At 49.1% G+C, this 26727-nt stretch overlaps 1 protein-coding gene across 2 annotated transcripts; it reads right to left on the minus strand.

Moving 5' to 3' along the window:
• Positions 1-1780: 1780 nt before the first annotated feature.
• On the minus strand, positions 1781-26530 carry EIF3L (eukaryotic translation initiation factor 3 subunit L). Of its 2 annotated transcripts, XM_039246118.1 has the most exons (13): positions 26427-26530; positions 25841-25889; positions 24515-24725; positions 22449-22528; positions 20005-20066; positions 16438-16507; positions 16131-16204; positions 12386-12557; positions 10128-10282; positions 9170-9340; positions 7948-8445; positions 2907-2987; positions 1781-2001 (listed from the first exon to the last, which is right to left on the minus strand). In XM_039246118.1, the coding sequence occupies exons 1-13, from the start codon at positions 26457-26459 to the stop codon at positions 1963-1965; spliced, it is 1695 nt and encodes a 564-aa protein (XP_039102049.1). In that variant the 5' UTR covers positions 26460-26530; the 3' UTR covers positions 1781-1962. The 2 variants fall into 2 exon arrangements, with proteins under 2 accessions (XP_039102049.1, XP_039102051.1); XM_039246120.1 differs by lacking the exons at positions 22449-22528; positions 25841-25889; positions 26427-26530 and having other exon boundaries at positions 24515-24593.
• Between the last annotated feature and the right edge of the window lie 197 nt (positions 26531-26727).

The raw sequence follows: 26727 nt of genomic DNA on the forward strand, positions 1-26727 counted from the left end.
TCCGGCCTGAGGGCCACACTGCTGCCCACCTCAGGCTGACGGGCACAGCGCTAACACCCAGCGTGAGGGGAGGAAGCCAGGGAGCGCGGCTCCGGGAACTGCCTGCCGCCCCAGCCCCCGTGACAGCACCGCAGCAGGCCCGGCCCGTGTACCGCCCCCACCAGCAGGCCACAGGGCGCTCCCACGTCCCTTCCATCTCTCAACCTGGGGAGAAGTCTTCGTTCCCAGACAAGGCTACCAGTCCAGAGGGGTCACAGAGCACACCAGGGACACAACTCAGACTTGAATTCAGTTGTCAGTGGCTCTTTCCATGTCAAGCTCCCTCACCATCCAAACTCAGAACCAACCACACACCAGCGGAGCACGCAGTCTAGCTCAAGAATTCCTGGCAACCCAGTCACCAGACACACGGAGCGGCCTCCCTACTTGGCTTCTTCCACGTTCCAGGATTCAGAGCTTCGTTTCAGGGCTGACACACGTGGATTTTCTGGGTGATCCATTGCTGTTTCAAACTTCTTCCTGCCAGCCTTAGGGTAGGATTTTCTCAAGCAAAAGTAGGTGTGTGAAACAAAAGACCTGTTTCCACTACCTATGACCCTGATCTTGGACAAACTAGTTAGTTAACCCAGGGCTCTTTCCCCAACAATAAAAATCAAGATATCTGGCTCTAGACTGAGTCAGGTAATGGGTATGTTTTACGCAGGCCTCCCTGAGGATTTACTCTTGAATACAAAGTTTCTGTAGGAACAAGAACATCTGACTTTTGGGGGACTCAGTCGGTTAAGTGTCTGACTTGATTTCAGCTCAGGTCATGGTCTCATGGCCGTAAGATTGAGCCTCGTGCAGAGCTCTGCATGGAGTCTGCTTGGGATTCCCTCTTCCTCTCTCTCTGCTCCTCCTCGACGCGTGCGCACGCGCGCTCTCTCTCTCTCTCAAAATAAATAAATAAATATTTTTTCAAAAAAGACTTGAAGCACATCTGGTCTTTGGTGAGTAGGTCAGGTGAAATGCCAGAGATAACCATCTTCTGTGAAGTTTTCAACTACCACAGATCTGTGTTATCTGTGCCCTGGCAGAAGATTAGAAATGGGTTCTGACAACAGCGTGGACTGCTAGATTTGGAGGCGGCCTTCTCAGAGAAGTCCCCAAGGCGACAGATCCTACATGGGCGTTTAAGGAAGAAATGGCAGAGAGTGAAAACTAGACCCAGCTCAGTTGTGACTGGCCGTACAGGTGCTGACAAGCAGCTGCATCAAACTCACAGATGGAGGGAGTGGCCGCACACAACACAGGTCAAGGTTTTCACTGTGAGGAATGAAAGACACAGGTCGCAGAAGATGGTAGAAAAAAGTAATCTGGAGCCGAGTCCCGGATCTTTTGTAACTATTTGACCTTGATCAAGTCACTTTATGACCTGAGTCCATTTCCTCACCAGCGAAGTGGGGGGGGGCTATCGCTGAAGCCACGCCATTAGGCGTGGGCAGCACACACAGCCTCCTCTTAGCACAGTTCAGGTTCAGGTTCAGGATAGGAGGAGGGGGCCCAAGTTTCTTCCCAAGACCCAGGACCCCAGCTAACACGCATGCAAACCGTGACAGGTCACCAATGCTCTCAGGATTCTTGGGAGGGGCTAATCAGATACCGACTGTGAAAATGTCCCACAAACCGTGAGTTCAATTTAAATATCAGTTAAGTGATACATCAGGAGAAAAATCACAGGAAATCACATCCTGCTGCCCTCCGCCGCAGTTTCCCCCCACCAAGGAATGGATGACAAATCTGGCTCCAAAGAAGATCTTTTACTGAGACCTATTTAAAACATTTCAGTCCTTAATTCAAATAAACTTCAACTCAGCTGAATGGCTGATGGCTGCTCTAGGCGAAGGCCTCACGGTGACAAAAGGACACCCCACCTACAAAGACATCGGAGTAGGCTCCCGACTAGCAAGCGTGTGAAAGCACTCAGGGTCTCTGTCCCATCTTCTTCAGGGTTCGATTGAGCTAGAAGAAAGAGAAAAGCAAAGTTAGCTGTGGAGATTTCACCGACCCTGGTCCTCTGGTGCCATGAGCACCAGGCACGCCCCCCAGGTCGCCCCTCGGAGGCAGGGAAGGGCATCTCGGGTGCGGACACAGGTGTCCGCCCTGTGCCCTGTGTGTACAAAGCCCCAGTTAGGTTGTTCCACTCCTGACACCGGTGGCCGCGCGCAATTAATTCACAGAGTGTTCTTCTACCTGCCCTCACGCACGACACACACACACACACACACACCCTCTCTCTATATGGCTCGACCCATTTTACACACACAGGACTCAGGGTGCCTAAACCTGCCGGGGCCTGGTGGTGCAGGCTAGAGCGCAACAGTGACCCCTGCTGGAGGACTCCGAACGCCAGGACGAAGTGGCTGCAGCTGTGGCCAGGAAGCGACCCCCCCCCACCCCCACCCCGCTGCACACTGCCCTCTGCCCCCTCCTAGAGTTTGGCCTGGCCCATGAGACCTCTCCCAGGACAAGATGTGGAACGCACCAAGTCTGTCAAAACACAGCTTCCTGTCCTCTGCCTGCAGAAACTGGCCAGACCTGTCTACGAGAGTAACTGCCAAATGGGGAGGGATGGGTGAGAGCAGGCCTCGAATCCACCCATATTAGGAAATACCAGGGAGGGAGAGGAGAGCTGGCCACCCGCAGAGAGAGATCTTGGAAAGAGATGCTCTGGAGAAGGCTGACACAGCGGGTGCTACAGGCCGGGCCCCAAACCCAAACCCCAAGCAGCCAGCCAGTCTAGCTCGGAAGCTTGCAGGGCCAACGTGGGGCTTTCTTGCAATGCAACATTAAAAAATCTCCTAACTCCACAGCCAAGTCCCTAACCTCTGTCCCCCGCCCACACACCACGCTCTCAGCCATCTCACCTCCTCAAATTTGTGAATCTGCCGGATGAAGAAATCCCCATAGCGCCTGGCAACCTTGGTGTCTGCGATGTGGATCATGTCCTGTGGAAAAAGATCAGACAGGAGCAGTGAGGCAGAGCCACTCATGGACTTGAAGTAACCATGCTGCTAAGGGCTTGACAACCCCCCAGGGTGCTTTCTAAAAGCAAATGGGGGTGTGTGTTGGGGGGGGGGGTCCTGCTGATAGCAGCTCTTCCTTTCTAGATAGTTGATTTTCTCCCTTTTAAATTTTTTTATTTCGGAGAGAGAGAGAGAGAGAGACGTAGAGAGAGAGAGAGGAAGCGAGTGAGCACAACTGCACCCATGAGCTGGGGGGAAGGGGAGGAGGGGAGAGGGAGGGAGAGGGACAGACAGAGACAGAATTTTAAGCAGGCGCCAGGCTCAGCTCGCAGGGCTCAATCCCACAACCCTGGGATCATGACCTGAGCCAAAATCAAGAGTTGGACACTCAAACGACTGAGCCACCCAGGCACTCCACTTATTTTTTACTTTCAAGGTTTTGTTTTTTCTTTTTTTAACGAACATGAATCTTTCCGTACTAAGAACATTTAAAACACTATTATTATTATTTTTTAAGATTTTATTTTTAAGTAAACTCTACATCCAACAAGGGCTTGAATCTACAACCCTGATATTAAGAGTCACACGCTCCACGGACTGGGCCAGCCAGGCGCCCTCAGCATTTTACCCTGAACACTGTTTAGGAGTGTAGTAAGGTTGCAAATTAGTCCAGATGTTAAACTGCGTGTTTTAGCTCAAATGTGGTTGAACATCAATTTACTTGTAAATTCCTACATAATCTAGGTTAAGACCCAAGAACTTTCTGAATCTCTTTGATGGGACTTTTTCAAGTCAAGGATGAAAAAAGAAAAGCCAGAAGAACAGAAGGCAGGGGCCTCGCTGGCTCAGTCAGTGGAACATGCGACTCTTGATCCTGGGTTAGGAGTTCGGGCCTCAGGCTGGATGTCGAGATTACTCAAAAATAAAATCTTTACTGAAAACAAAACAAAACAGAAAGCAGCATTTTGCCAAAGATGAACTGAATCGTAAGAGGCACAAAAGAAAATATCCCCGAAAACTTCTTCTTATAGGAACTTATAAATCATATTATCAATATTAATACAAAAATAACCTCATGACAAAACTTTATTTGTAATAACCAAGTGGCTAATTCTTGGGAGAAGTGTTTACTTCTACGTGTGTATGTATACGCATGCACATGTTACTGAATACACATATTACTTTATACACACACAGAAACCTCCATGCCAACGGGGAACTTGAACTCACAACCCTGAGCCCAAGAGTAGCCTATTGTACTGACTGAGCCAGCCAGGCGCCCCGGGAGAAGTATTTTATGAAAGACCACCCAGATAGTTGGGACTAGTTCAGCTGGGTCACAGAGAGATGACAGAGGGATGGACCAGGTTACCGACACTGCCACCGAATGTGTGTATGTCAGGTACTGGGAATAAACTCAAAAACAACTTTCGGCAGTTGATGCAATGCTTCAAGGGACAGTTCTGATTTTTACTTATTTATTAAAAAAAATTTTTTTAATGTTTTATTTATTTCTGAGAGAGAAAGAGAGGGAGAGACCACACGAGCAGGGGAGGGTCAGAGAGTGAGGGAGACACAGAATCCGAAACAGGCTCCAGGCTCTGAACTAGCTGTCAGCACAGAGCCCGACACGGGGATCAAACCCACGAACCGTTGAGATCATGACCTGAGCTGAAGTTGGATGCTCAACTGTCTGAGCCACCCAGGCGCCCCAGTTCAGATATTTAAAAGCATTGACTAAAACACTGGAAAACTTCCACTGCTGGGGTGTTTCTGCTTTCGGTTCATGTCAGGGATAGTTAAGTTCTGCCAAACATCAAGGCTTCCAAAAGTCATAAACTCTGAGTGACACGGTTTGGTTTAGCAAAATGAGCTTTCAAAACAAACTACCCAAATTGGCCCAGCAATTCCACAAGCAGGTATGCACCCAAGAGATTATGTTCACACAAAGATTCACAGCAGCACTGTCTACAACACCCAAAAGGTGAAAATGTCCATCAACTGGCGAATGACTGAATAAAGCAGTGTATCCACAGGGTAGAGTGTTTTTTGGCCTTAAAAAGGAATAAAGTGCTAACACATGCTACAGCCTGGATGAAACATGAAAACTTGTTCAATGAAACAAGTCAAACACAAAAGGCCACATATTTATGATTCCACACATAGGAAATACCAATAGACAAATCCAGGGGCACCTGGGTGGCTTGGTGGGTTCGGCTCAGGACGTAGTTCCCAGTTCGTGGAATCTAGGCCCATGTGGGGTCTGTGCTAACAGCGTGAAGCCTGCCTGCTGGAGATTCTCTCCCTCTCTCTGTGACCCTCCCTCGCTGCTATGCCTGCTCTCTCTCCCACAAATAAACAAACTTAAAAGAATAAAAAAAAAAGATAAATCCACAGAGACAGCAGATCACAGTTTGCCAGGGATTAGGGGACAGGAGGAACTGGGAAGGACTAATGAGTAGTGAGTTTCTTTCAGGGATACTGGAAATGCTGCAGAATTAGAGAGTAGAAATGATTGTGTGACACCGTGAGTATACTAAAAACCATGAATTCTACCCCTTTTTAAAAAGCTTTATTTATTTATTTTGAGAGTGCACGCACACACGCGCCACGGAAGGGCAGACAGAGAGGGAGAGAGAATCCCAAGCAGGCTCCTTGCTGTCAGCGCAGAGCCAAACACGGGACCCGAGCTCAAACTTCCAAACTGTGAGGTCATGACCTGACCAAAATCAAGAGCCACCCAGGCGCCCCTGGAATTAGACCTTTAAAAGGGTGAAGTTTACGTCATACAAATTATACCTTAAAAAAACTGCCAAGAAATAGTATGTTTAGACCAATACATACTTTCTTAACTAAAAATACACAAGGATTTTCAAAATCTTTCTCATACCATCAGGGGGGCTTGGGTGGCTCGGTCAGTTAAGCATCTCACTTCAGCTCAGGTCGTGATTTCATGGTTTGTGGGTTCGAGTCCCGTGTCCGGCTCTGTGCTGACAGCTCAGAGCCTGGAGCTGCCTCAGATTCCGTGTCTCCCTCTCTCTCTGCCCCTCCCTCCCTTGTGTTCGGTCTCTGTCTCTCAAAAATGAATAAACATTAAAAAAAAATTTTTTTTATACCTCCTCATAACATCAAAGAGCTGACAAGAGAATACAGAGCTACTTAGATAAAGCATCCTCAGCAAAACACAGAAGCCCCCTCTGCGCTAAAGACATGTGTTGCTCAATCCTAGACGACTTGCACAGAGGGGACAAACCAAGGCTGGGGCGTCTTACGGGAACCCCTCCACAGGCCGCTGGGGCCCCGAAGGACTACAGCCTCAAGCTGGCAGCGGACCAGGACAGAACTGCCACTCCTCCAGACACCAAGCGAAGCTCACCAAGTTGGCCGAGGAGCATAAAGACAGAGGCCCATCCCCAAGACATTATAAACACGCGGGGACTCTCCTGACAATCTGCAGCCGCAGCCTGGGCTTGTTGCCTGGTGGGCCTCGGGCACCCGAGGCTTTGGTCCAGGGCGGTCCCGGACCGATCATCTCCCCAGACACCTGGAAGAGGCAAAAGCAAATCCCCTCTAAGAGAATGGTCGGCCTGGGGTTTTAAAAAAAAAAAAAAAGGCACAGGGGCACCTGGGGGGGCTCAGTCAGTTGAGCATCCAACTTTGGTTCAGGTCACGATCTCACAGTTCATGGGTTCGAGCCCCACGTCAGACTCTGTGCTGACAGACAGCTCAGAGCCTGAATCCTGTTTCAGATTCTGTGTCTCCCTCTCTCTCTGACCCTCCCCTGCTCACACGCTTGCGCTCGCTCTCTCTCGCTCTCTGAAATAAATAAAACATTTAAGAAAAATTAAAAAAAAAAAAAAAGGCACATAAGGAAACGTTTAACCATAAATTAAAAAAAAAAAATTACAGAAAGCAAAAACAGAGCTGAGATTAACAGGGACAGAACAATAAATCCAAACAACATTAACCAGAACAGAGAGGACAAGGGCGGACGATGCCACAGCACCCCCTTTCCTCTCCAATCCTCTCTTCTGCCACCGCCGCCTCTCGCCGGCCACTCCGGCCACACGCAGGCTGTCCCTCCAACTGACTGTGCTCGCTCCTGCCCCAGGGCCTCTCTGCTCCCTCTACTCAGAACGCTGTTTCCCCCAGATATGTGTTTGGCTAATTTCTTCACCTCCTCCAAGTCTTAGCTTCAATTTCACTTCCTCAACAGAGGCCATCCGAGGACCTTATTTATTTAGCACTATGCCCTCCGCCTTCCACCGCCACTACCAGTAACCGCGTGGCATTCAGCAAACTCAAACCCGTGATAAAATAAAGGAAAATTTTCAACTTTCCACATTTGTGGGCCCCGTTCCTGGGCTCTCAGGGAAGCTATACTTAAACCTAAGGTCAAAACGACTTGGCGAAACCTCAAAGCACGGGTTCTATTTCTGCCCCAAGCACACTCTGTACATCTGCTTTGTTTAAAAAAAAAAAAGGAAAAAAAGGAAGACCATTCCAAACATAAAGATAAGAAAAAGAAAAAAGAAGTCGCCGATTCCTGTAAGATTAAAGCCATAAAGCCCTGCACGTAACATAAAGTCTGTAACTTTCTGGAAGGTCTTTCATCACGACTTTAACTCTTTATGTAAAACAAACCAAAACGAAACAAAACAAAACCGTACGGAGCTCTGACACCATATGTTCCCTCCCCGGGGCACTCGCTTTACAATTTCTTCAAGAGGCTTGCTCATTTCGCACTGACACCTACTTCCTGGCTTGCTCCAGCATCGTGCTTGCACGTCTACTGCTTTCACGCTAGCACGTCAGTCCTGGGGCAGACACCTCGGTCGATTCTGTTCACTGCGAAGTCCCAAAGGCTCAGAGCAGGGAGCGCCTGGTCAACAGTTACCGCTGACTGGACGAACAGGGGGGTGGGGTGGGGGGCCAGCCGTACCTTATCAATGTAGAAGTCCACCTCGGAGGCGGACTGAAATTCGCCATCTAGGGCAGAGATGCCGCTGGTCCACACCAGGTTCTTCATCTTGTGCTTGAAGACCAGGAGCTGGATGCGGAACTCCTGCTCCGTGAGGTCCAGGAAGCCGGCCAGCTTGGCCACGGGCATGGTGGTGTAGAGCTTGAGGAAGCTGCGGATGGTGGAGAGCTGGGCCTGCTGCTGCACCTCGTCGGCGAACACCTTCAGCTGCTGCAGGAAGGGCTCCTTGTGGTAGTTGGGGTGCACGTTGTCGTAGTTGGGCACCACGGGCGACAGGAACTTGGGGCACGAGTAGCTGAAGAGCTCCTCGTAGACCTGCGGGTCACCTTTCTGCATGCGCAGCATCTTGTCCCCGTACTTCTCCCGCAGCTGCAGGTGGATGCTCTCGTCAATCCGCATGGGGTACATGGTGAGGGCGATGGCCAGCAGCGCGTGCATCTGCTCGTTCTGCTTGTTGATCTGGGGGAGGGGGGACAAATCGGCGCAAGGTCAAAGGACACGGACTTTCTGGGGTCCCTGCTGCCAACATCACCCCAACACCCTCCCGAGTCAGTTCACTTTCCCGAAGTCTCTCCCCACGTGCCCTCTAGCTCCACTGACCTTCCCAACCCCACTCCCAGGTCCTCCTGAGCCGACTCTCGCGTTCTTCGCTGGGGCCTCCTTCCCCCTCCCTGGACCACCCCCCACCTCACCAGTCCTCCCACGCTACCTGTGACCAAGTCACCCAGAAACTCTGATGGCACTGTAGCGCCTATAAAGATGAAACGCAAAGACTACTGCCGAACCTGACCCCCCTATCTGACTACCGTCCCCCCGCCCCTCCCTGCCCCGAAGAGAGCCCACTGTGCTGCTACCTCACCAAACTTCTAAGTCTCCGCACCTTTGCTCCCTCAGTGCGTCCTGGGCCCACCCTCCTCCACGGCAAACTGCCTGAGGGTCGCACCCACATCTAACTCATTTCTAGACACTGAGAGTCCAGTGAAAACTCAGCAAACTGCTTTTGAACAAATGTGGGCACTACTGCCGGACAAAAGTAAAAGATATCATCCCTCTTGTCAAACGATCTCACATAACAGGTACAGAAGAAGGAACTCGGAGCACGCCGGCCTGAAAAGGCCCACGACGAGCAACAATCCTGATGGCAGGTCCCCAACCACCGGCCTGGGTGCCAAGGGGCCCTTACCATCTCATACTTGTACGTGGCCCTCTGGAACATGCTCTTGGTCCTCTGGATGTAGAGGAGGATGTTGGCAAAGACCCGGATGGCATCCTGGTAGCGACGCATCATCAAATATGCGAAACCGACGTAGTAGTAAGTGGTCACCTGGCACTCGGGCACCCGAGAATACATGCTCTGCGGAGGAAGGCAGAGGCAGCCATGAGCTCCCAACCCACGCCACCCCGCAGAGAGTCTGGAGGCTGGCGGGGCCCAGGGTCAACAGCAGTGGAAGCCCCTTGTTGAGGCCCTGAGCTACCCGGAGGAAGTCCTGGCTCGAGTCAGAGGCCCTGAGGGCCGACCACACCATTTACCAATGAAGTTATGCGACCTGAGGACTCCATTTTGTTAGGGATTTAAAAAAAAGGCGGGTGGGGGGTGGAAATGAATCAGGTAACCTTAAAATCTCTTTCAGATCCAAATCCCTCTATACCTCAGTTATGTATTATTCCTTGCTTTCTACTCCTTGCTTTTCCAGATAAACTTGATAAAGGAACAGATAAAGACTGTTAACAGATAAAGACGATTCTCTCTCTCTCTCACACACACACTCGCACGTGTGCCAAAAAGGCACCAATTTTTCTGTGGCTAACAAAAACTCACCACAGCTAATCACCATTATCTAACCATCTTAGAACTAAATCTTTTGCTAATTCCTTAACTAGTGAAACTTGAATAGTAAAAATCTGCCATTACCGTTCTGTTTTGAAAACAGAATCAAAGACTGCTGAGGAGTCCAAGTGTTACTAAGCAACAAAGAGAAAGCACCTTGCACGGTGGTTCCCCCAGTTCTCAATTTTCAACTGGCCTGGGGAAGAATCCTTTTTCCTTCCTGAAATGTATCCTAAGAGATCAGAGTTTCTCTGCAAGTGGACTCCCTGGCTCGGGAAGGGTGGGGGTGGGGGGGACAGGAACAGGTAATCACCTTCTTATTCAGTTCGATATTCTCCAGCACCTTGATGGCCTGGTAGTAATCCCCCAACAGGGAGTGCAGACGCAGGAGCCCCACCAGACTGAAATACCCAAGCATCTTATAAAGGGAGTGCCGTCCATACTCCCCGGCCACGCTCTCGGGATCACCTGGGGGAAACAGACACCGTGAACATTTCCGCAAGGGCAGGTGGAAGCAGGTAAGCCTGAGCCTTGAACGTCACTCCGTGAACTCTCCACATACCAGCGGCCTCTAAAGCTCCTGCAACAAACAATCACGGCCTTCAAAGAAATACCAAGAAGTAGTCATCTGCCCTGATAACCTGTTCTTTTTTTTAAAAGTAAGCTCTATGCCCAGAGTGGGCCTGAACCCATGACCCTGAGATCAAGAGTCACATGCTCTGCGGTGCCTGGGTGGCTCAGTCAGTTAAGCGTCCCACAGCTCAGAGCCTGGAGCCTGTTTTGGATTCTGTGTCTCCCTCTCTCTCTGCCCCTCCCCAGCTCGTACTCTGTCTCTGTCTCAAAAATAAATAAAACTTAAAAAAAAAAAAAGAGTCACATGCTCCACCAGCTGAGCCAGCCAGGACTCCTGGGCTTTACAGTAGTCTTAGGGTTACCACCAGGGGCTGCCTGAGTGGGGTGGCAGTTTTTTGGCCTCAAGACCCCTAAGAATCCCGAGATGGTCCCATTTATCAGGAGCAGTTACTCATCGAGGCCACTGTTTTCAGGAAGCTCGGGAGGTCAAAGCTATTTTCCTAGTAACACGGAGATGCGATTTGTCTTCCTCACTGAACTGACGCCTGCACCGAACACACGAGAACAACGGTGGCTGGAACTACCGCCACCTCAGCGTAAGCCGCTGAGGCGCCGCACTTCCTGCACCTTTGCCTCACACGTGGTGCAAGAACCAGCCGCTTCTTTCACAAAACATGATTTTTCCTTGAAAGAATGACTGGCACGCACATTACGGCTATTTAGATTTGGTATTTAGCAGACATGTTCCAAAAGTGAACCAAGTGAGCCTGTTACACTTCGACAACAAACGGACAGCGCTCACCTCACTGCCAACGAAAATGAGAGCTGTTATGCAAAACTTAACCTCACAGACTGGATCTGCCTCCCTAAGTTCAACAGCTCCCAGGTAAAGACTGAGCTGATGGGGTGGTGACAGAAGTAACGATGTGGTCTTAAATTGCTTGGTAGGGGCGCCTGGATGGCTTAGTCGGTTAAGCGTCCGACTTTCGCTTAGGTCATGATCTCGCAGTTCGTGGGTTCGAGCCCCGCGTCAGGCTCTGTGCTGACTGCCAGCTCAGAGCCTGGAGCCTGTTTTGGAGTCTGCGACTCTCTCTCTCTCTGACCCTCCCCTGCTCATGCTGTCTCTCTCTCTCTCTCCTAGAAATAAATAAAAACATTAAAAAAAAAAATTTAAAAATTGCTTGGTAAAGGGCGCCCGGGGGACTCAGTGCGTTAAGTATCGGACTTTGGCCCAGGTCACGATCTCACAGTTTATTTATGAGTTCAAGCCCCACGACGGGCTGTGTGCTGACAGCTCAGGGCCTGGAGCAGTTTCCGTTTCTGTCTCTCCCTCTCTCTTTGCTCCTCCCCAGCCTGTCTCCCCTTCTCTTAAAAAGTAACAAACATCAAAAAAAAATTTTTTTTTAATTGTAACATAAAATCTGTCAACGTTTAGAGAATCTTTCTAACTCCATGAACTCGTGTTCTACAATCCATGCAGTGGTAAATAGATCCATTCAAGCTGCAGGATAGATCAGTAAACTTTAACATAACAACGTAAAAGTTCATCGCTAAGGTTTCAGAAATCTCAAGCAACTAACAGGTATGAACCCCCCCACTGGCAAGTTCTGATGTCGTGGCGAAGAATACAAAGACAGAACAGGCTGTGGAGATCCTCCTCCCTTCGCCGGCTCCCTGTGCAGGTGAGGCCGGGTCTCCCTCTTACACCTCACCTGACCCGGCACTGCACACCGTGCCTGGGGCTCTGTTCCGTGAACCCGGCGCCAGAGCAATCTACGAAAATGACCCTCTTGTGGCGGGGGCAAAATTCACACAGCTCAACCTGGCGGTAAAGACTGTAAAGTGGTCCCGACACCCACAACTCTGAGAATCGCCGATCTAAACAAAGGCCCTGGAGACAGTACAAGTGCCTGCAAACGCAGGTCTCTCGAGGGCCGGTGCAGGGCAGGCCGCACAGCCCGCGACCCCAGTACGGCGGCGACCCCCCACAGCACTCACCTCCACTCGTGTACACCTCCAGCTGCCGGTTAATGTTGGACTTGTCTACCAGGGAGTGAAGGACATTGAGGACACTGTGAACGTTCCAGATTTTGGGATTGGAGCGAAGGAAGTCAATCTCCTCCTCTGACTTCTTGGCGGTCTTACAGCGGTACTGACTGAATGACTGAAACTGTGGGGAAGGAGGGAGAGAAGCGGAGTGGTGCACAGAGCCCCTGCGCGGGGGGGGGGGGGGGGGGGGAGGGGCGCGGGGCCCACCGCCTCTCAGCCTAAGCTGTTCTGTGTGCTACATGCTTTTGCAAAACCATCTTGCTTTAAACTGAATTTTGTTCACTACTGAGTATGTTACTTGGACCTCAAGTAGGTAAAGACCTTTAAGATGAAAAGTGGTTTGTGGGAAAAACATTCAGTTTGGTGTTTGACTCCAGACAGAAGTGTTTAAGTCACTGAGTCTCTGAGCGTCACCGTGCAGTCATCTCGGCGCTCAGGACCAGGTGGCCTGTAGTAGACATACTGCTCTGTGGCCGTGCCACGCGAAGGCAGGAGGAACGATGGCGCGGTGGAGGCGGGGCAGGGGTCTGTACACGTGTCTTCCCTACTGCACTTGCCTGCTAATTCACCTAGGACAGGAACCCAGTCTGGGTCACCTCTGCACCAACCCCAGTCCCTAACCCCACGCAGGGCACACACAGGGTCCACCCCACAGGCAATTTTTGAGGCATGGTTTCCAGCAATGAGCCTGCCCTGTCAGTCACCCAGGGAACAGCACAAGTGACCTACCCATTCAATTCGTTTTTAAAAGCTCCCGGGTCAACTGTGGTGCACACCAAGTCTGGAAACCAGCGACCCAGAACCTAGGTCCTAGACGACCCGAGAATATTCTTCAACCCCAAAATATCAGTGTCCTCTAAGAACACATGAAAATGTTTCCAGATTTACAGTAAACAGAAGCGTATCCAGAATACCGAACAGATTCCGCAAGAATAAGAAAATCCAATAGAAAAATGGACAAAGGACACTGATGATCACGTCAAAGGAAAGCAAGACTGGGTAATTAACAGGGCAAGTGCCTGATGTCTTCAGAGAGCAGAGAAATGCAAATGTGAATGAGATCACCCTTTCTTTCCCATCAAACAGACAAAAATTAGACCAGTAACATCCACAGCACAAAACTCTCAAATGCTGCTGACGGCAGTGCACTGTGATACAGCCCTTGGGGAGGGCAAGGTGTTCCTAGTTCCTAAAACCCAAAGTGGCTGCACACTCTCGACAGTGGGGGTGTACACGTTTATCAAATCTCATCGATGGTTCGCTTAAAATCAATATTTTATTGGATGCAAATTTTGACTCTATAAAGCTGACTGAGGTGCGCCTGGGTGGCTCAGTCCGTTAAGCGTCCGACTTCAACTCAGGTCATGATCTCACGGTTCGTGGGTTCAAGCCCTGCGTCGGGCTTTGTGCTGACAGCTAGCTCGGAGCCTGGAGCCTGCTTCGGATTGTGTCTCCCTCTCTCTCTCTGACCCTCCCCTGCTCACACGCTCTCTCAGAAATAAACATTAAAAAAAGCTTTTAAAAGTTAAACAGATTCACCACATAANAAAAAAAAAAAAAAAAAAAAAAAAAAAAAAAAAAAAAAAAAAAAAAAAAAAAAAAAAAAAAAAAAAAAAAACCCACGTTAAAAAAAAATTTTTTAAATAAAGCTGATTTTTAAAAAAAAAAACATAAAGAGAAAATAGGTTTCAACCAACAACCCTATCCCTAGTGATCTCTAGAGGTAGTCCTGTGTGTAATGTAAACGAGGATATTTACTGACTCACTATTTGTAGCGGGGGAAACTAGAAACCCACATGTTCATCACCAAAAGGGTAGTTCATCCAGATCTTGTAGAGCAGAAAAAAACAAAGCTGTCTCCATGTAACCATGTTAAGTGCTCCCCATCATAACAGATTACATGACACGTTATTAAACCATTTTTAAATGGAGTATTCTTATATGTACGTAAGGCTGAGAAACATGAATACGGTATCTATCTTTCCTAATGGTAACTGAGGCCTCCACAAAGGCAAGGAAGACATGTTACCTGCAGTTTGAAATAGACAGTGTTTATAAGCACTAACGATCTAAACATATGGTATCTGTATTGATAAAAATAAACGATAGCAAACTGAGGACTGATGGGTGTAGGGGGGAGGGGGGAGATGTGCATGGAGGAGGGCTCTTGTGGGGTTGAGCACTGGGTGTTAACTGGAAACCAACTTGACAATAAACTATTTGTAAAAAATAAAAGTAAATTAAAAAAATAAATAAATAAATAAAAATAAATAAATAAATAATTTTAAAAAATAAAAAAATAAAACAAAATAAAATAAACGATAGCAGAGTGGTGGGAAGAGCCACTTACCCGTGTGACATCTGCCTGGCCAGGCAGAATCCCACCTGGCGCTCACCAGCCAGTCTTACCAGTGAGAGCGTTTTAAGCCCCTTAAGAGAACACCAGCTAAACCTAGGGGATTATGATAATCTTAAACAGGATGAAGCAATCACCTTAGCACAGGATGATCCTCCCTGACCTGCTGTCAGTCAACAGGACCACCAACCTTCTAAAGTGATGCCAGAGAAGGGGCCGACACAAGCCATGGGGCCAAAAAACGAGGCCAGTGCGGTGTGTGGTCCTCACTGTGCAAAAGGCACCGAAGCCTCGCCTTAAGAGGAAAGCCGCTCCCAAAGGGCCCTAGGAGGGCCTTCTCAGCCCACCACTCACAACTTGCCAGCACTCTGTAAATCTCTCTGGTCTGGGCCGCTCAAATAACAGCTTTATTAGGAAACTGATTTCTCCTGAAATTCCCAGTGAGAGCTCTCCAGTCCTCATAAAAACTCACAGGAAACAAATGTTTCCAAATTCAACTATTCTATGTTTTTCAGGTCTATATTGTTTTTAAAGACTAAAACTGCGCTAAAAGAAGGTGGAGAAGAATGACAACACTGACCATCATAACTGCCAGGCAGCATCTGCCGAGGAACTACTCTGCGGCAGGCCCGGCACTAAGCACTTCAGAGGTCATTTCCGGGAACTGTCCCCCCAAATCCTGATGTCAGAGAAACCGAGGCAATGTGGTTAAGTAACTTAATTTGCCCAAGGTGCCAGGTTAGTGAACAGCAAGACCTGAACATTGTACCCCTGGGCCACACAGCTGCTGTACTTGACGTCCCACCCAGTTCTTAGCAGGGCCTCCACAGGAGCACTCCAAGCCAGGACTGCCTCTGCTCTGATGCTAATATTCTCTCTGATTCTTTTTTTTTTTTATTCTCTCTGATTCTTATCCATCGTATACTCACGTCACAATCAAGGCACATGACATTTGTTCTCTAGGAGAGGAAAGGAAAGCTTGGAAGGGCGTAAACAACACGTCAAATTTACAGAGCTACCGGCAGGAGCCCCCACACGAGACCCCACTCACTTCTACCTGACTCCAAAGCCTTTATTCTTCCTATCAGACCAACTCTCAAGGTCAGGTGAGAGCTTGGTGAAGGTCAGCTCAACTCTGCTGACTTCCAAATTGACACCGAGAGCTCTAATGCCTCGCTGACTCTTCAGAAAACCATGACACCGAGGACCACCACCAGGGGATATCCCCCACCGCGATGGGGACATTTTTATCGCAAGCATCTTTTTAACGACACAATGGTAACAGCTGCTCCTTTGTTGGAACAGTTATTTCAAATGAGATCACGGCTGGCCAGATACCTGATAGATGAACTCATCGATGATATCCCAGAGCCACTGGTTGGGTAGTTCAAGAGGAGCAGGACCATCGGCATCTGCGTGGGAGATCACAGCAAAGTCAGATGCAAACTATGCCCGCTTAGTAAGGCTACGTATAGAATGCATTTTCTAATTTTTCTCTTAAAAGGACCACAAATAACAGGACATCCCCCCCTTCCACTTGCGTATTAAGGGACTGCTAAAAAAAAAAAAAAAAAAAAAAAAAAGAGCGAGAGGCCAGTACTGAGGCTCACGATAGCCTCACACCGTTGGCAAGACTCAAACTCACTAAGAATGTAGTTGAAGAGATTGCAGTAGTTGTAGTAAGATTCAAATCTCTGCTCCAACGAGGGCCCTCCCTGTACAAAGAAAGGAGACATCAGGACAGATGTTTAATTTAAATGTGTTTTACTCGGGGCGCCTGGGTGGCCCAGGCAGTTGAGCATCAGACTCCTGATCTCAGCTCTGGTCATGATCTCACTGTCTGTCAGTTCAAGCCCTGCTCCCCCCCAGACCGTTTGGGATTCTCTCCTTCCCCCTCTCTCTGCCATCCCTTTTGCATGCGTACTTTTCTCAAAATAAATACTAAAAAATAAAATAAATGTATTTTACTCATGGCCTACCACAATATCTAATGATCCATGAGAACTGATGCCTACTCTCTCCTTAGGATACAAAGGGCACTTGAGTCAGAAGGAAGACACGAAGAGCTAGCTAAAGCAGTTCAAAGGGGCACAGAGTATCAGACCGTAATGATCAGGTTTTATGGCAACAACCCCATTAAAGAACAAGCATGTAGGTCGAGTGAAGCAGGAAGATGGAAGTACTGGGGGCGCCTGGGTGTCTCAGTTAAAGGTCCGACTTCGGCTCAGGTCATGATCTTGTGGTTCATGAGTTCGAGCCCCGCATCTGGCTCTGTGCTGACAGCTCAGAGTACTAACAAAAGGAAGGTACTAACAAAAGCAAAAAGGTAAGATTAAAACGCTCAAAGAATAGTGAGAGCACAGGACGCTACCCCAGGCTGCACGGGTCTCAAACAGGCTGGGAAGGTAGAGGTCTTTCAGCGCCTAACAGGAATCTAGGCCAGAGGGGTCAGCAAATCCACCATCACCTGTTTTTGTGAAGAAACAGTTACCCAGGAACAGAGCCCTGCACTCACTGTCTGCGGCTGCTACAAAGGCAGAGTGGAACAGAATCAAGAGGGCGTGATGGCCTCAGGGCCAAAAAAACGATCTGACCCTTTACAATGAGGGCTGCCGACCCCCAATCTAGACTGTATGTTGCTGGCAACGGGAGAACCACTGAAGATTTATGAGCTGGGGAATGACATGACGTCATCTGTAACGGGGAGAAAGAACACGGCCCTGGAGTTTTAGCCTCACTGCTTACTGACTGAGCTTCTGACGAGGTATTCAAGGCCTCTGTAGAATGAGACTCTGTAAAGTGCCCCATACAGCTAAGTGTTCTTTCAATGAATACCCCACCACGCCAGGATTTAAAACTGGTCATATATATGAACGTACCCCATGTGGTACCTAATGAAGAAGTTACAGAATCAACAAACTTCTGCTAAAGCTTTCTTACAGACCGAAGGTAAGAATAGAGGTGGTAAGGGGCGCCTGGGTGGCTTAGTCGGTTAAGCATCCGACTTTCACTTAGGTCATGATCTCGCGGTTCGTGAGTTCAAGCCCCGCGTCGGGCTCTGTGCTGACAGCCAGCTCAGAGCCTGGAGCCTGTTTCAGTCTGTGACTCCCTCTCTCTCTCTGACCCTCCCCTGCTCACACTGTCTCTCTCTCTCCTAGAAATAAATAAAATCTTTAAAAAAAAAAAAAAAAAAAAGAATAGAGGTGGTAAAACCACTTGTACTATGGGTCCTGATGCCCTGGTCTCCCCGACGAAGCCATGTTATATAGGCTGGGCTGGACTCTCAGCCGAGCCCACAAAGTACCGGAGCTATAGAGTACAGATGTAGGAGGGAATCTTCACTTTCTGCCAGATAAAGCAGTTGGAGCTCTCCCTGGGAGGCCAGAGAAACGTGGCCTCTGCATTACTCTGACAACGGGAATGCCCCCAGCTGCCACTCGTGGCGGCTCCCGTGGCCAAGTAGGAGCTCTAGTCCGGTCAAGTGGTCCTCAGAGGGAGGAGAATTAACTGTGAGAAGGCGGAAATACTCCAAAGAGAGAGCTCGTGGTGCCAGTCTCCTTCACTTCCATGTGCACACACACGCTCCAACAATGAACTTGTCACCGTCGGTGATGAGGCGCCGGCTTACAGCGGCGAACAAGGTAAAGTCCGTGCCCTGGAGAAGAGTTACCCTCTGGCGGGGGCAGCAAACAAAAACCAGTAAACAAACGATACGATGCCAGCTAGTGACGTACATGTGCTCTGAAGTATGGCCAGGAGTACGGCCTGGGTACGGCCAGGAGCCCAAGAAAGGAGGGAAAGCCAGTTCAGGCAGAACCGTGACTGAGACCTGGGATTATATTCTAAGTATGACAGGAAGTTGCGGTGGGGCCGGGAGGGAGGGCGCTACATGGCAAGACCACGCTGCAAAAGGGTGTTGGTGACCCGGCTGTGAACGAACTCCAGCGGAAGGCTGGAAACAGCGTGTGAGCAGCTACGCTGCAAGAGACGGTAATGCCTTGAACCCGGGTGGCACAGTGGTGGCGGTGAGAGAAGAGTGTGGCTTCAGGAAAGCACACTGAAGATAGAGCTGAACAGGGTTTGCTAGAAGTCATGTGAGACAAAAGCCAAGAATGAAGCCGAGGTTTTCGGTCCAAGTCGCTTGGACGCACGGCGGTCTTATCTGCGAGCCAGCTGACACGGAAAGAAGAGGGTTTGAGGGAAAATAAGCCTCGGGTCTGGGGTGGGTCAGACTTGCGATGGCTGGGAGACAGCCCGGTGGGGATGTGCAGCAGGTGGCTGGAGACGCCAATAGGGATCCACAGAGACCGGGGCTCGTAAGAGAGATGTTTAGTCACTTTGTGTATAAACAGGTGGTATTTTAAGAGACGTAAGACATTCTAAAATTCAGAAACCAGAGAAGAATCCAACAGGTGCCCCAGGCCGGGGCGGTGTGGCAGAACCAACATTGGTGTGACAAGGCCCGAGCTCCAGGGGTCCGGCCACGCCCTAGTTGCAGGAAGTGGAGAAGCAGCACTGAGGCTGACCTGCTCGGCAGGACCGCCGCGAGCGTGAGAGGAGAGACGCGGGCCAAGCGCCACACACCAGGCTTGGCACGTGGTGACACTTCCGTGTAGGTTTCAGAGAGAAGGCTCCGTGGCAACGCGCTGATGTTAACGAGCAAGGGCATCGCAGGCAGAGGCGACAGAAGGCGCTCAGGAACACAATGTTAGGATGGCTCCTGCAGCCCAACCGATGTGAGGAATGCAAGTCGGAAACCGTGGGGATGGAGACGCTAAAACGGACAGCAAAGCTATGACCTATTACAGTCTGTCTGGAACAGATACCCAGCTTGCTGGATTCCATCATTCCCTGTCGTTTTTTTTTTTTAAGATTTTTTTGAGAGAGAGAGACAGAGATGAGCAGAGGGAAAGGCAGAGCAAGAGGGAGACAGAATCCAAAGCAGACTCCAGGCTGTGTGCTGTCAAGCAGGGTCTGACACGGAGCTCGAACCCGCGTTCTGTGAGATCATGACCTGAGCTGAAGTCAGACATTTAACCTACTGAGCCACCTAGACGCTGCCCCCACCCCCCAACCCGCCCATGTTATTTCTTAACGCTCAGAACACATGCCCACCCCTCTTGGACACCGAACCAGTAGAAACCAGTGAGCGTGCTCTAAACACAAAAATGACACAGTTTAAAACAAACGCCAACGACACTTAGATACTCACACTGACTTTGGCATATATGTGTCTGTAGTATAATTCTTTGTACAAAATCAGGAAGACAGCATCTGAAAGAGACGGCAGAGGAGTGCTTTAGGAACCCACAAAACCACGAGGGCCTTCAGGCAGTTCTAGCCCTTTGAAGGGAGCGAAGGGATAACCGTGATTTAAAAGACTAAACAACATCTACATTTTAACACTCGCATGTTAAGAGTACACACAACAAGAAAATTCACCTTTCAACCTCATCTATTAATCTCATTCACTCATTTCCCGTCACCATTTCAGAGCTCTTACCATCTGGTTGCTTAATAAACCAACACAAAAATAAACAGCAATAGCTCCCAAGAAAGCAATGTTACACTATCAAAACTGCAAACATGAGGAGGGGCACCTGGGTGGTTCAGTCGGTTAAGCATCCGGCTTCGGCTCAGGTCGTGATCTCACAGTTCGTGGGTTCGAGCCCCGCATCGGACTCTGTGCTGACAGCTAGCTCAGAGCCTGGAGCCTGTTTCAGATTCTGTGTCTCCCTCTCTCTCTGACCCTCCCCTGTTCACACTGTCTCTCTCTCTCTCAGAAATAAATAAAACATTAAGAAATTAAAAAAAAAGAACTGCAAACATGAGTATCTTCTATTTAGAAATACTATTTAATTTTTTATATTAATTTTTTTGAAAGAGAGAGAAAGAACATGCGAGGGTGAGAAGAAGAAGACAAGGAGGAAGAAAAAAGATGAGGGGCAGAGGGAGAGAGGGGGAGGGAGAGAGGGGGAGGAGGAGAGAGGGAGGGGGAGGGAGAGAGAAAATATGAATGAATGAATCCCAAACAGGCTCCACGCCCAGTGCAGAGCCTGACTCAGGGCTCAATCCCATGACCTAGAGATCGTGACCTGAGCCGAAATCAAGACTCGGATGCTTAACCGACTGAGCCACCCAGGTGCCCTAAACTCTTATTTTAAAGAACTTATCCTATTAACATGATACAACCATCAAAAAGAAAGAAAGAAAAAGCTGTTCGGATATTGACATCGAGCAAAAAAGAGCTAACAAAGCAAGTCTGAGACTTCTATCCTTTGGCTAGTCAAGCGGGTCCTCGCTGGCATCCGGGAAACCTGGATTTCAGGAAGGTTCCCACCACCCTGATGAGACTGGTCTGCTCTGCCTAAACCGTGCCACACTATGGTTCAGGCTGAACTCCTGCTCTCCTTCTGGGGTCTGGAATTTTGGTGCATGCCAGGCAGAGGGTGTGCCCACGTACCCAACACCCAATAAAATCCCTGGACACTAGGTGTGTAAGCACTTTCTCCAACAGACGACTTTCCACTCGGCCCAAGTCCTTGCTGGAGGAGCAGCACATCCCAGGTGACTCCTCGCAACGGGGCGGCTGGTAACAGTCACCTGGTTTCCCCTTGGCCGATTTTGCTCCACACCCTTTCGCTGTAAATCCTCCTAGCAGCAGATATGACTATACCCTGCGTCCTGCGAGTCCTCCTAACAAATCACCAAACCTGGGGGTGGTCTTGGAAATCCTGGAGATACGGGGGCACCTAGGTGGCTCGGTCGGTTAAGCGACTGACTTTGGCTCAGGTCATGATCTCCCAGTTCATGAGTTCCAGCCCCAGTCGGGCTCTGTGCTGACAGCTCGGAGCCGGGAGCGCCTGCTTCAGATTCTGTCTCTCTCTCCCTCTCCCCTGCTTGTGATCTCTCTCCCTCAAAAATAAATAAAACATTAAAAAAAAAAAAAAAAACCTAAAACCTCAGAGTCCAGACTTAAACCCTCACGTTTATGATAACCGATTTCAACAAAGGTGCCAAGACAATTTAATGGAAAAATAGTCTTTTCAAGAACTGGCGCCGGGAGAGCTAGGTACCCACATGTGAAAGCGTGGTGCTGGATCTTTGTACCTCACACCATATACAAATACCACCATCATAAAACGAAAGGTGGGAGGAAGCCTCAAGAGAGCCCGTTCCCAAGCGACTATAATGACCCAAAATTACAGAGGGAAAGGGAAGGGAGTCAGGACAAAGATCTCAATTTCAGCTTCACCACGTGTGAGAGGTGTCTGTTCCCTCTGTTTACCCAGCCTTCATTCAAGTTCTTTGAATGAAGTTCTTTGAATGAAACAGAGACAGACTGTGAGCAGGGGAGGGGTGGAGAAAGAGGGGGAACACAGAATCTGAAGCAGGTTCCAGGCTCCGAGCTGTCAGCACAGAGCCCGACGCGGGGCTTGAACCCATGAAGCATGAGATCATGACCTGAGCCCAAGTGGGACGCTTAACCGACTGAGCCACCCATGCGCCTCTCAAGTTCTTTACTAAGGGTGTACTACGCACCGAGTCCTGGGGAAACAAAACAGTGAGCAAAAGACACAGATCATCTGAGCCTCCTAGTGATGCTTGGTCACTGGACCCCATCCAGCACGCAAAACACAAAGAGCTCATACCTACCATTGCCGACCTGGGGAGCAATGGCTTCAGCCTCGGGCCAGGGTGTGTTCTTGAAGAATCTTTCGGTCAACTTGGTCCAGCTGAAAACCAAGCACAGGAATTCTACAAGTCCAAAACAGGAAGGACCCAGGAAGAGGAACGCTTCACATTTTACAGATCAGGACCCAGGCTCACGGCAGAGATCACAGAGACAAAGCCAGGGCCGGAGCCCTCCAAATATACAACTTCACTCAACCCAACTCTGTACCTCGACTCTTAATACGATAAGTGCTCCTTTTTTTTAATCAGTCATGGGGCACCTGGGGGGCTGTCAGCTGGGTTCCGACTTCAACTCAGGTCATGATCTCACGGCTCATGAGTTCGAGCCCCATGTCAGGCTCCGTGCTGACAGCTCAGAGATCGGAGCCTGCTTCGGATTCTGTGTCTCCCTCTCTCTGCCCCTCCCCGGTTCACGCTTGGTCTCTCTCCCTCAAAAATAAACATTAAAAAAAATTCATGGGCACCCGGGTGGCTCAGTCAGTTAAGCATCTGACTTCGGCTCAAGTCATGATCTCAAGGTTCACAGGTTGGAGCCCCACACTGGGCTCTGTACTGACAGCTTGAAGTCTGGATGGAGCCTGCTTCAGATTCTGTGTCTCCCTCTCTCTCTGGCCCTCCCCCGCTCACATTCGGTCTCTCACTCTCAAAAACAAATAAATGTTAAAAAAATTTTTTAAATAAAAAAACTTTACATAGAAATCAAGTATTTCTAACACATACAAATGGAGTCGTGCTATAAACACAAAATCTGGGATTTAGAATACTTAACATCAAAAAAAGTAAAATAACTCATGAACAGTTTAATACTGATTATGAGTGGTAATATTTTAGCTGTTGAAATAAACTATTAAAATTAATTTCTCCTGTTTCTTTTTACTTATTTTTCTTTTTAAAAGGTTTTATTTTTAAGTAATCTCTAAACCCAACATGGGGCTCAAACTCACAACCCTGAGACCGAGTCACAAGCTCCACCGACTGAGCCAGCCAAACGCCCCTCTTTGTATATTTTTTAAACACAGCTGATGAAACAGACTCTTACATGCGGCTAACATTATTATTTCTATGGGACAGCACCGAGCTACAACACTTTTAACTAGGAAAATGGGAGAATGAAGGAAAAAGCAGTTCAGGGATTAATCCTATTCATTGATCCAATAAGACTTTATCTCTTAGTTTTGTCCACCCATGCTCTCAGGAACTGTTTAAATTCTATTTCCTTAGTGAGGTCCTTCCTGACTATCCCGACTCTGACTAATGCTAACGACACAAGGGCAATTCCCTCAAAACCAGAAGCAGCCTCTCAAAGCCTGGTTCACTCTGTTATGCATTAAGGAGTGGGGTAACTTGGGGCACCTGGGGGGGCTCAGCTGGTTAAGTGTCCAACTCATCAATTTCCACTCAGGTCATGCTCTCCCAAGTTGTGAGACAGAGTCCCGTCCCATCCAGTCCCATCCCCACCCCCACCCCCGGTCAGGCTCCATGCTGATAGCGCAGAGCCTGCTTGGGATTCTCTAGCTCCCCTGGAAGTCGCGTGTGCGCTCTTACACTCACACGCTTTCGTTCTCTCTCTTTCTCGATAAATAAATAAACGTTAGGGGGGGGAAAAAAGTGTCCTGCAGTAATTTAAAAATTAGGCTCCACTATCGGTCTGTGCATCTTCAAATTCAACTAGCCATGTGACTTATTCTTTCTGTGCTGTTTCCCTCATCCGTAAGAGGAGGAAAACAATCTACCTAATTCACAGGGTCACTGTGAAACAGTAGTGAGTAAATACAGGAAAAGCTTTCTGAACGCTGCCTGACACAGGCCGTACAAACTGCTGCTGGAATTACTGATGGCGGTGTCATTTCAGGCCCTGTCGTTCCGGCAATACACCCAACAAAATCACAGCTCTCCCCCAAAGAGTCACAGAAACCCCTCGGGTACTCTCCTTACAGAGAAATGATTAAACCGTACCCCTTTCCAGGGGCTGCAGCGCTAAGCCAGTCCCCTCCATCAAGAGGGTCATTTCGGCCATCAGTCTGTACCTGTTCTCATAGATGTCCTGGATCTCATACACCTTCTGGTCAATAACATCGCTGGACACACGACTGGCCTGCAGCTCATACACCTTCTGGTCAATCAAGTCTGAGACGGTTTTGTGGAAGTACTGGATGAAGTTCTTGATCACCTCAGGGATCACCTGATAGGTCTGCTGTTCATACTGACGTTCATAAGCCAGATCCTGCTTCGGGTCCCCTACAGGTAGGATGTGATAAATACTTCACCAAGTGCTTTCAAACCAGCACGGACCACAAAACAAAAGGGCAAGACCATCCCCTAAATTAAACTCAAGTCTGTAAATGGGATATAATTTCCTTTAAAGCAGTCAAAAATATAACTGTCCCCAACTCACTCTCAATCCCATTGCCCTGTTTCTTCAGAAAACGTGCCACTACTTAAAATTACAGATTTGCTGGGGCGCCTGGGTGGCTTAGTCGGTTAAGCATCCGACTTTCGCATAGGTCATGATCTCGCGGTTCGTGGGTTCGAGCCCCGCATTGGGCTCTGTGCTGACTGCCAGCTCGGAGCCTGGAGCCTGTTTCAGTCTGTGACTCCCTCTCTCTCTGACCCTCCCCTGCTCACGCTGTCTCTCTCTCTCCTAGAAATAAATAAAACATAAAAAAAAAATTACAGATTTGCTTATTACCTGCTTCCTCCACTAGAACCTGAAGCCTGCTGAGGGGCAAGAACCTTGTACTCAGGCGTACTCACAGGATTAAACATGTGTTAGAAGAGAAAGTAAGCAGCAGGCACTTAACGTCTTTTTGAATAAATGAATGAATGACTGCCATTTTCTATCAACACAACAGCGCAAGTTACTAAACTTCTCTGCTCTGTTTTCTCATCCTTCAAATGGAGACAACTTTAATTTAGGCACTTTATAAAACTGTTGTAAGGACAAAATGAAACACTTTGGACAATGCACTTGCAACAACGCATGGCGCTTACTAAATGCTAAGTCAAACCAATGCACTACCACATTTCAGGAACCCTCAACAACTTCAAGAAAGATTTCACGTGGCCTTGGTTTGAATTTTCACAGCAAGATTCTCTTCTTCAGCCAAGAGTCTAACAAGGAAACCACAGGCAGAAGAGTAAGCCTTCCCTTCCGAGACTTTGAGGTGGAACATGAAAAAGGCTTGGTTTATGGAGCTCTATACCACCCTCCTTCAGAGAACTAATAACTGACTCCACACCAGGACCACGGAGAAACAGCGTTTAATAGATGCCCGTCAGAGCTGTTCTGAGACATTCAAAAAGGTGCCAAACCCCAGAAGTGCCCAGCTAGCCAGACAAGTCCGTGGTCTCACCTGTGTGCATATCATAGTCGCCCGGGTAAGCATAGGGATCATAAGCAGCCTATTAAGGAAAGAGACGGCAACAGTCACCAAATTGTGAATCCAAAATGTTCGTTCGAGGATGTTTCTGCCAAGCAGCGTACTAAGTATACAAGAGAGGAACACAGAACACAGTCCCTGCCTTTGAGAAACTCACACGCTTGAAACAGAAGGGAGAATAAACAAAACCCCGATACAATGTTACGGATACATAGAAGGCAGCGCAAAGCGCAAGAGGCTGGGGGAACCAGTGGGGTTTTTACAAAATTACAAAAACACACGTGCCAGAAGCAGCCTCTGTCTCCGGTCTGGGGAAACAAGAGAACGAGGCGACCGGACGTGCGAAGTGGGCGGGCAGACGCGGGGCTGGTGAGCCAGCAGCAAGCAGCTGGGGACAGCGTGACGGCCGCGCCCGCAGGGAGGGAGGGAGGCAGGCGGAGCGGGTCGCGGCCCGCCGGGGCTCCCAGAGAGGCCCGGACACCGTCTCGCTGCGAGGCCCAGCACCCAAAGGACCCTGCCTCCTTCGGGGAGCCCGGTTCACGCGCAGGGCCAGCCTTACCTCGGACTCGTAATCGTCAGCGGGATAAGACATGGCTGCGGCAGTCGCGAGCCGGGCCAGAGAGAGCGAAAAGTGCGGCCTACGCCTGCGTCGTGAAGCCGGAAGTTCAGCCCCCACCGGGCCTGCCGGGAAACCGGAAGTCTTCAGGGAGCCGCCACGTCAAGAAGGGCGAAGGCGGCAAACCCCTGAACGTTTCTTCCTTCTTCAAATAGAGGCTTTATAAGGAAGGGTGAGTCCTTAGCGCTTGCGTAAAATCAGAAATAAGCCTGAACTACTTCGGCACGACAAAGAATGGGCAAAG

Source organism: Hyaena hyaena, unplaced genomic scaffold (genome assembly GCF_003009895.1).
Source record: "Hyaena hyaena isolate Hyena2069 unplaced genomic scaffold, ASM300989v1 scaffold_280, whole genome shotgun sequence".
Lineage (NCBI taxonomy): Eukaryota > Metazoa > Chordata > Mammalia > Carnivora > Hyaenidae > Hyaena > Hyaena hyaena.